Genomic DNA, 10,185 nt, shown 5'->3' on the forward strand with positions numbered 1-10,185 from the left:
GTCATGCAATTTTCGCAATACTTCCGACACTTTGCTTCTAGGTACTACTAATTGCAGCGTCGATTCGGTGCCATCTTCACTTTCAAGGGTCCTATACAGCAGTTTGTCTTTCAGAGTCAGGCTATTCCACTGGCCCCAATAACTCTTTACTTCAGGACTTGTGGCACTAATGTCTTGCCAGCCTGGTCTTTGTCCGTGGCGCATCCAATTCAGAACAGTTTTTATACTTGGGTCGTTTTCTTGGGCCGTTTTGATTTCGCTTGGCTTCCATTCCTCACTCTCTACAGTTGTTCGTCGCAGATGACCAATCTTGTCTTCTATTTTAGAACAATGTGTGCAGTTGTCCTTGCACGGTCTTCTTGACAAAGCGTCTGCATTATTGTGAACTTTTCCAGCTCTGTGTTCAATGTCGTAGTCATATTCCTGAAGACGTTCTAACCATCTTGCCACCTGTCCTTCTGGGTTTCGGAACTGCAAGAGCCACTTTAGCGCTGCATGATCTGTCCTTATCAGGAACTTGCGGCCGTAAAGGTACTTATGGAAATGTTCGCATGCCTTTACCACAACCAGGAGCTCTCGCCTAGTCACACAATAATTCCTCTCGGGTTTTGACAGTACTTTGCTGAAATAGGCAATGACTCTTTCCTGTCCGTCTTGCAATTGAGAGAGAACAGCTCCAATGGCGGTGTTACTGGCATCGGTATCTAGCACAAACTTTCCTTCATTTCTGGGGTAGCCAAGGATAGGTGCGCTAGTAAGAGCTTGCCGGAGATGTTCGAAAGCTCTTTGACAGCCTTCACTCCATTCGTACTCATTGCCCTCTTCTGTCAACTTTATTAATGGTTTGGCAATGTTGGCAAATCCTTTCACGAATCGTCTATAATAGGTGCACAAACCGAGGAAACTTCGAATCTCGTGCTTGTTCTCAGAAATCGGCCACTCTTGAATCGCTATAATCTTCTCTGGGTCAGCTGTAACACCATCACGAGATACGATGTGCCCCAAATATTTAACTTCTTTTTGGAACATAAAGCATTTCTTGGGACTTAGTTTTAAATTGGCCTCTCGTAATCGTCCAAACACCTCTCTCAGGTTCTTTAGGTGTTCTTCAAAAGTTTTTCCTACGACAATTACATCATCCAAATATACCAGACATGTCTGCCACGTTAGTCCCCTTAGAACTGCTTCCATAAGTCTCTCAAACGTCGCGGGGGCATTACACAATCCGAAAGGCATTACTGTGAATTGCCAAAGTCCAGAGCCTATAGAAAACGCGGTCTTCTCTCGGTCTGTCGATTCCATCCCCACTTGCCAATAACCACTCTTTAGGTCGAGTGTGGAAAACCATTGGGCTCCAGATAGAGTGTCCAAGGTGTCGTCTATTCTTGGCAGTGGATAGCTATCTTTCTTGGTGACCGAATTTAATAGACGGTAGTCAACGCAAAATCTTGTGGAGCCATCCTTCTTCTTTACAAGCACTATCGGTGATGACCAAGGACTATTCGATGGCTCGATGACACCTTGTTTTCTCATGTCTCTAATAATCTCCTCAGCTTCGTCTCGTTTAGCCAAGGGGAGTCGCCTTGGCTGTTGTCTAATCGGTTGGGAATTGCCAGTATTTATTTTATGGGTGACTATGCTTGTCTTGCCCTTGTCCTGGTCGTTTACCGCGAACACATCTCGGAATTCCACAAGCATATTTTTCACCTTTTGTCGTTGTCTATTGTCCAAATCTGGAGTGTTTTTAATGACCATATCTATCAGCTCTCTTGGATACTTTCCTTTAGATAGATTTTCCGATTTTACAGAGCGAATAGCCGAGATGGGCACACACTGTCCAACTACAGTTCGTTTGCTTAGCTTAACAGGACTATCTTTCAAATTCATAATTCGAATCGGAACGCCATTTTGAACTTTTACCAGAGCCCTAGCCACTAGAAATTCCTTTTCGTTTAGTGCTTCGACTATCCGTAGGCTTCCCTGGCGACAATATCCATCTAAAGTGGCCATTATAATTTTTTCACTAAGTCCGGGTATAATGACGTCATGAGTGGTTAACAGGCGGATAACATCTTCTTTGTCTTCATGGAAAGGGAGTTCTTCATCGCCGACCTTTAACACGCCCTTTTTCACGTCTAACACAGCTCCGAGTTTCTTAAGAAGATCCATCCCCAAGATGAATTGATCAGAAATATCAGCAATTAGCACCTGGTGATTGATGGTGGTCTTTCCGATGGTGACAGACATTTGTATTTCTCCGTGCGTTTTTATTCTTTCACCAGTTGCTGTTTTTAACTGCACGGTCGAAGATGAGATCCGAGAATGATTCTTCAATAACTCTGGTCTTGCAATAGTTCTTGTTGCACCTGTGTCTACTAGCAAGGATCTGTCTTCTCCATTAACTCGGCCGTCGATGTACAGACTCAGAACTTTTCCAGACGACGTAAACTTTACAGTGAAGATCGGGGCTTTGTTTCTGCAGGTCGACGATAGCCCCTTCCTGTCGACCTTTCTTAGTTTTCCGACTGCTGTAATGGTTTTTGGCAGTTGCGGCGAACGTGTCCAATCTCGCCGCAATTCCAACATCGTGGTTCACGTTTCTTTGCCAGTGACTGTATTGCTTTATTGTATTACTTTACTGACCTTTTCTTCAAAACTTTCAGAACCACCTTCCTCTTCGATGGTTCTTACCCGGCTGTCACTGCGAGGTTCCACCATACGTACTCGCGCACTTCCATGACTAGCTTTCTTGGCGGCTTCGAATTCTAACGCATGGGCCAAAGCTTTCTCAATTTTGTCGTGCCTAGCCAATCTCAAAGCCTGCTGGGCATCTCCATCACGAACGGCATCGATAAATGTTTGTACAGCCAGTTGATCAAGAAAGCTCTCCGGTGCCGTAGGGTATGCCAATCGAATCAGTCTAGCGATGTCCGCTTCAAGTTCCTGCAAACTTTCTCCAGGTTTCTGCATTCGGTTCTTGACTTGGGCATAGTAAACTTGCTGAAGGTTTATCGCCATATCGCATTTCGAGTCGCGCTACTATTTGTTGGAAGTTCTGTTGATCCTCGGGGATAGTCCGCAACACATCCAGAGCATCTCCTCTCAGAGCAAGAATCAGGGCTGTAGTTTTGTCTTGAAGAGTCCATTTATTTGCCGCAGCCGCTGCTTCAAACTGTCGAACGTACGTGGTCCAAGGAATCTTACCATCAAAAGTAGGTGGCTTTACTCGGGCTTGCTGAACGTCGCCTTCTACTCTTGTATTTGTTTCTGGGTCGACCTTCTTGTAATGAGTAGACTGTGGCACCTCAAGAAGACGGTCCATCAGTAATTCATCTGGGGCACTACTAGTACGCTCTTCCGTAGTCAGTCGCAAGAATTGCTCGCGCAGCTCTTCATACTTGTGCTCAATCTCAACGAATGTTGCTTTAAATGTTTTGGAAACTTCCGTAATTCTATCTTCAACTTTTTCTTCAACTTCTTCGATAATCTTTCTAGAATTTTCCTCCATCTTTTCGAACTTCTCGTCCATTTTTCTAGAATTTTCCTCAATCTTCTCGAATTTCTCTTGAATATTTCTAGAATTTTCTTCATTAATCTTTCTAGAATTTTCTTCCATTTTCTCGAACTTCTCTTCAAAATTTCTAGAATTTTCTTCATTAATCTTTCTAGAATTTTCTTCCAACTTCTCGAACTTCTCTTGAATATTTCTAGAATTTTCTTCCAAACTTCTCGAATTTTCTTCCAACTTCTCTTGAATATTTCTAGAATTTTCTTGGGTGCTCGTTGCAACACCTGTTGGCCATTTTGGATTTGCTGGAGCAAATTGAGCATCGTTTCTTCCATTTTAGCTGCAGCAGATCTTGTTACAGGCATACACACAAGCAGAAGCACTTAATTTAAGCTTACTTTTAATTAATTTAATTAATCCCACTTCTGACACCAATGTAATGTGATTTATAAATTCGGGTTCGATTTATGTCAATATTTATTAAACAGAACTAAAACACTATAAAATCCGTACAATTTATATCGATTATTTATATCACTCACACTTCGCAATTTATATCAGATTTTCGCGCTCGATGTTTACGTACTCGTTCGGTAGTAGACTGCCGCGATGTTCGGTCCGCAACCATTTATACACGCAAGCAATGTAAGTGCAGTACATTCTCGAATACGCGTAGAAAATTCCAGAGCGCCAAAGGCGACGTCATGTCTGGAGCATTTCCGTTACAATATTTGTTGCGTGCAAAATCTTTCTCGATATGCCGTTACTTTTTACTTGGTTTAGTGTCTACCTGTTTTGGCTATCAGCTTGTTTCTTTGGAGTATTTTCTCTCTGTTTCTGATGTGCCGTGGCTGTGCTCCATTGAATAAGCTTTGCCGCATTTGCGGTTAGCACATGTGACTGTTCAAAGTAAAAAAAAGTCCATGTAAATGAAAAACCAATACCACCACGTGATAAGAAATGAAAAATTACATTAAATAGATATGTCCGAGCACTATTTTTGCATTTTCCAAGAGTTGCACGAAAAGTAGCCGTTTTGACGCGGCCGCTGGCGGCGGTCTGGTTGGTCCTACAGATTTAGTTGTTACATGTTAAATGTATATAATTTTGTGGACTACAATTTTGTATAGAATAGTTTTTCTTTTAAAACGTACCGTTTTTGAGTTATAGGCGAAAATGTAAAAATGCCGCAAATAATTTGCGGTTATCTGCGACTGCCGCAGTTAGCTCACCTCTGGCGTGTTAGCAAAGTGAAAACCATCATATTTCTTTTTATAAGAACGATATCGTTACAAATTCAGGTGTCATAAACTAGAATGATATGGAATTTCAATTATAAGGATTGCTGTGTACACTGATTCGTGCGCCAGAAAGACCGTACACAGTACACAAAACAATTACAATTTCAATTAACACACTTTCCACTAACGACCGGGTAATCGCAGCATCCTCTCCTCGGGCAGACAAGGACGTTCCAATAAAAAAACTCAACTTCAAACTGAGTCACGTTGAAAACACACTTATGGGGGCGGGGACAAACACTTCTTCTTGCAGCATCTTCTTCAAACTTCAATCTCACATTAGACGAAATTGTCAATGCTGGATGTGGATTCAAAACAAATAATCATCGATGTAACTTTAACAAAACGGTGCTGAACGTAGCAAAAAAAACTGATTTAAATTTTTAAAGAAAGGTAGTTCTGCGTTGACTGTGGCAGAAAGTGACGCTTTTCTTGTTAACGTCCTATTTACGGCGAAACCCTTCTTCCGAAAATTAAAACAACCAATCATACACAGTCGACAACGATCAAAAAATAGAGGGTGAATAATTGGTATAAATCAATTTATCAGACATCAGAGAAATCCAAACTTAAATTCTAGGAAAAAAATAAAATTTCATCTCTCTTAACTACACAGAAAAAATCATAAATATCATCCACTCGTCAATTAAACATTTACAATTGATAACAGATAAAGATCCAACAATTCCCAGAAATTATACGTTAAACCTAAACAAAAACAACCTTGACCGCTTTCTTGCATAACAAAATAATCCCCTTGCCGTTTCCTAGACCAACGAAAAATTAATAAAATTTAACTACAAATGTTAATTACACAAAAGAAGACCGCCCTTGTCCATCTTAATTAAGATTTCTGAAATTTCTGCCAGACGAAATAAACACAGCAGTATATAATAACTAATATAACATAACTAACATAACTAAATCTGGTATTATTGCAGTTGTAGCAGGCGCTTCAAAATCGCGCATTAATTATCCGCGCAGAGTAAAATTCATTACGCGAGAGACATTTTTGTTTTTTCTAGAATTGTATTTCGAATTAATTGTGGCCAACCACAGGACACAAAAATGTTTTTCAGACAGAATTCTTAAGAAATGGTTTTCCATGTGTCAGCAGTTTTAGTATAGGGTGACTTCAGGAACATTAAAACACGCAAGGGAAATTATTATTTTTCAAATAATTGTTACTAATCGATTTTTAAATGGTGTCTCTAAGATTTAAATAACAATTACACTTACATAACTCAAAATATTATATACAGGATTAGTGAAAAGTATGGAATATATCTTATATCTTCGGATTGTACAGCAAAAATATTTTACCTATTAATATGAAAGGTAAATGGGAAATTTGTCGGTTAGCGGCGTGCCTGAAATAATTAGATAAGCTAAATTAATTAATGGAAAGTGTGCATAAGCTTCCATTCGGCCTTTTAAGTATGTATAATTAACATTCACTAATGAAATGAGTTACAGTAAAGGAGTGCCGATCGAAAAGATTTTGGTATCAAATTTTCCACGCTTAATTAACAAAGCGGTTGCCGTACGTCTTGGAATTTTAGCACCAACAGGAGCCAGGAAATTAATTAAAACCGAATTAATGCGCACAGCGTCCAGAGCGAAGACAGCGTGAACCTGGAAATTTCCTGTTCCACTCCTAACAAATTGGGGTTTCTTTATAAGGTAAACGCTCAATTTTTGAAGGATCTTACTTGCCATTTTTAGGTGCCGTAATTTTGACCTTTTTGCGTTCTACTTGTCGTAAGTCATTTGATTGCCCTAATTTTATTTGCGAAACCGTAACCGTTTTGGCATTTTTTGCACTTAACCTTTTCTTTTACTTAGGTTTCCCGATTCGTTTCTCTCCCAGACACCGCTAATAATTTGTTCTTTGTTGCTTTACATCCCTTAGGAAAATTACCGTCAGGGCCGTAGGCCATATTTTGTTTTAGGTAATCCGGAAGTGACCATCGCGATTATATTGCTCAGCTCGTGCCTATCCCTGGTACAACCGTTTCTCCACTCGAGATTACCCGAAGGCTTTCAACACCGTTCCGCCGAAACCGCCCCTTTGTTCAAGGTTTAGATGAAGATTGATTAAACCTCGGTGGCGCCCGAGTGACCGTCCGTCCGTCCCCAATGAAATACCCACTTTGAGTTGTCAACGGTTATTTTGTTCCTTAAATAAATGCACTTTAAGTAATTGTTGTGTTTCATTGGATTAGCTGAAGAAAAACGCAATTCGACTTGCTTCTATATTCTCGAAAAATCCCGAACGCTTCCGAACGCAACCGACTATTCTAGAAGGTTCTTGTCATATTTCTCGAAAAGATTACGTCATTTTTCCTCTGTAACAGAGATTTGCTAGATCAGTTTCGAGCATTCTGTCGGCAACTCCAAGCTAGGCATTCCTGCAGTTTTCCTAATTCGTAATGTAAATACCGTAGTAGTATAGAGCAATTTACGACCTTCTGCAGAGACACCTGTAAAAAGCATTATGTGGATCACTCTGTAATTGGGCGAAAGCCTCTTGAGGGTCCAGCACAAGAGAAGGAAAATAAACGACAAAATAAACAGCTAAAAAAAGTGCCCTCTGGCGGCAAACCTAGAAACTGTATAACTTTAGAAAATAATTTCCCGCGATTTCTATTTGGCTCTTTTGTTAACAAAATCTTTTTGCTCAATCTTGTGCAATTAACGGTTTAATAAGTATGAGGATTGGGATTAAAGAAAATCTTTTTAAACACGTTTTTTGTTTTTTACTGTTGCGGCTATCGATTTTATACACAACCTCACTTTTGGTACACTAAATTTTTCATTCCTGACAACTAATATATAACATCGTCAAAATAGCACATGCACTTTCACTTCACCAAATGACGCTCGGCCTGAAGATGACCTGATATGGTCGAAATCGATAGCCGCAACAGTAAAAAATAAAAAACGTGTTTAAAAAGATTTTCTTTAATCTTTAATCCTCATCATACAACACGTTTAAAGAACGATCCGATGGAACAATACATCAACCGAATTAATAAGTATGGCCTGTGACCTTTATTAATAGGACACCCTCTATATGTAATTTTGTCTAAATTGAACCGTAGACTTGTTTTTGTACCAAATCGATTTATCTTGCTTTCCACTGCATCTTGTTTTTATTAATTTTTTTAACTGTATTTGACTTGAACCTGATTTCTTATTGTTCTCTTGCATTCTGTTGCCATTATTACCAGGGCCGGATTTAGTAGGGGGCCATGTGGGCCCGGTTCCCTAGCGGCAAATTTTGAGGGCGACAAAAAATTTGGAAAATAATTCTACAGTACTATAGTGGAAAAATAACATAACCTCTTATGAAATTGAAGTTGTTACGCACACTCTTACCAACTTAAAAGTAATCATGAAATAGGGAGTAACATAACCTCACATTTCGACGAAATTATGTGAACTTTGTATTAAGATTGTAGAAAATTTAGAGCTTCTCCCGCAATTTTTGTTGTCGAAAACCCTTAATTAATGTGCCCTCTAGCCATTTTTATCAATTTCAGGATCGTGCTTGGGGGACTTGATAACGTCACGTAATTGGTTTGGGGGGTTTGAGGTGGGCGGGGGGGGGGGGGGTTGAAGGTCCATAGGTGCAAAATATGTAGAGCCGGCGCTGATTATTACAGAATGCCCCACATTCAACAGGTTCGTACTCATAATTTGCGCGTTTTTTACCACCCGCACGTTAGCCATTGGGGTAAAAAATCCCCCCCCCCCACCCCCATAAAAAGGACGAATCGCGCATGCGCAGGTGTACGAGTGGTATCTGTCACTACAAATTTTTATCGAATTCATTTATTTACAGCCCTCCGATTTTGGATTGACGGGCGGCTTTTGCGCTAACTTTAATTTACTTAAGCTCTACTAAGGCTCAAACGCGACTTGACAAAACGTGGTTTTATCGCTGATGGCATCACGCCCACTTCCCCAAAAACAGCCTTTCTCTATTCCACCCCAACCTCTTCGATTTCAAAAGAAAGCTCTCCACAAAAAAGGCCATCTATCATCGCTTAGTTCTCGCTTCTTACGCTGCTCCATGTCACTTAATTCTGATTCAGTTGTTTTGGTCACGTAAAAAGCATTGATATTGTGTTTTCGCCCGTCAGATTGGCGCTGATAATTTTTCCGGACTACGATCATGACGTATCCGATATCCATTGAGAGTAGAAGAAGAAGAAAATAGAAGTCACCAAATTCATTGAGTATCTATTGACTTTAACAATTCGAAAATAATAACATTTTAGGCCTTTAATGGGAACACCCTGCATACTTCGTAAAACTCTACACCTAAAAATGGTTGGTATTTTAAAGGGTTTAGAAGAATAATACGAGCAAACCCTCAAATCTCAATAAAAGTGAGCTACCCTTAAAAAATTCAACTCTAAAATATATTAGCTCATATTTATTTGCTAAATATTCAGGTATTTGAATACTCGGGTATATCTAGAGGCATTACACGCAACCTCAATGTTGGCGTGCTTCTGAAATAAAAACTTTCTTACTCTGCTTAGAAAAAATTAACAACTCTGTATACATTTATTGCAATTGCATCGTTACTCAAAAAGGGCAAAAGCCTAATTCCTAACTAAACACTGTAGCAGATATCCCTACTGGCCAGATAATTAATTCACTTTTAGTAAACAACGTAACAAGTAAATCTTTATTAAGAGAATCGAATTTATACTTGCGCAACCGTTCCCTGTTACAGTCAGCTAACACAATTGTGACATTTATGATCATAATTCTAACAAACTACCACTAATTTCGTGGGAAAAAAACAAACTCGGTTATTAAATATGATTTATTTCATTTAGGAAAATTATAAAAAGACGAGCCAATCGCCCAGTTGCATAGTACCAAAGATGACTTTCTACTTTCCACTCCTGATCATCGCGACAACACTGCGCATGGCTTTCGCCTTTGACACGACTGTAAGTATTCACCATGATATCGTTTCCTCCGTGAAGCTTGTGCTCTCTCCAGGACAGCCCTCTGCTCGCGGCCGAAAAGTGGGGTTCGCGTTCGCAGATGGAGCACCCCGAATGTCTGCAATCGACGGGAGCGACGGCGGAAGAGGTCCACGATTTCTTCGAGCTGGTTGGGATGTCGACGCGTTACGAGTTTAAGTGCTACATCGACTGCCTTTTCAAATCCTTCGGTTTCATAAACGAGGACGGGACCATCGAGGGTAACGCGTTGGTACAACAGGTCGAAATTTACACAGACGAAATGGTAGATTTTTGCCGAGAACCTTATCTGGCCATGGAGGACCAGTGCGAACGAGCGTACGAATTGTCTCACTGTTTAACTCACTACAAACATTCTTACTTTTAA

The 10,185-nt window shown here is 40.1% G+C and overlaps 1 protein-coding gene across 1 annotated transcript; it reads left to right on the forward strand.

Moving 5' to 3' along the window:
- Positions 1-9,671: 9,671 nt before the first annotated feature.
- Positions 9,672-10,185, forward strand: LOC116181377. The gene is made up of 2 exons (XM_031501729.1): positions 9,672-9,782; positions 9,835-10,185. Exons 1-2 carry the CDS (start codon positions 9,714-9,716, stop codon positions 10,183-10,185), a joined length of 420 nt encoding a protein of 139 aa, XP_031357589.1. The 5' UTR covers positions 9,672-9,713.

The sequence above is a fragment of the Photinus pyralis genome, unplaced genomic scaffold, assembly GCF_008802855.1.
Source record: "Photinus pyralis isolate 1611_PpyrPB1 unplaced genomic scaffold, Ppyr1.3 Ppyr1.4_LG9, whole genome shotgun sequence".
NCBI classification, from domain to species: Eukaryota; Metazoa; Arthropoda; class Insecta; order Coleoptera; family Lampyridae; genus Photinus; species Photinus pyralis.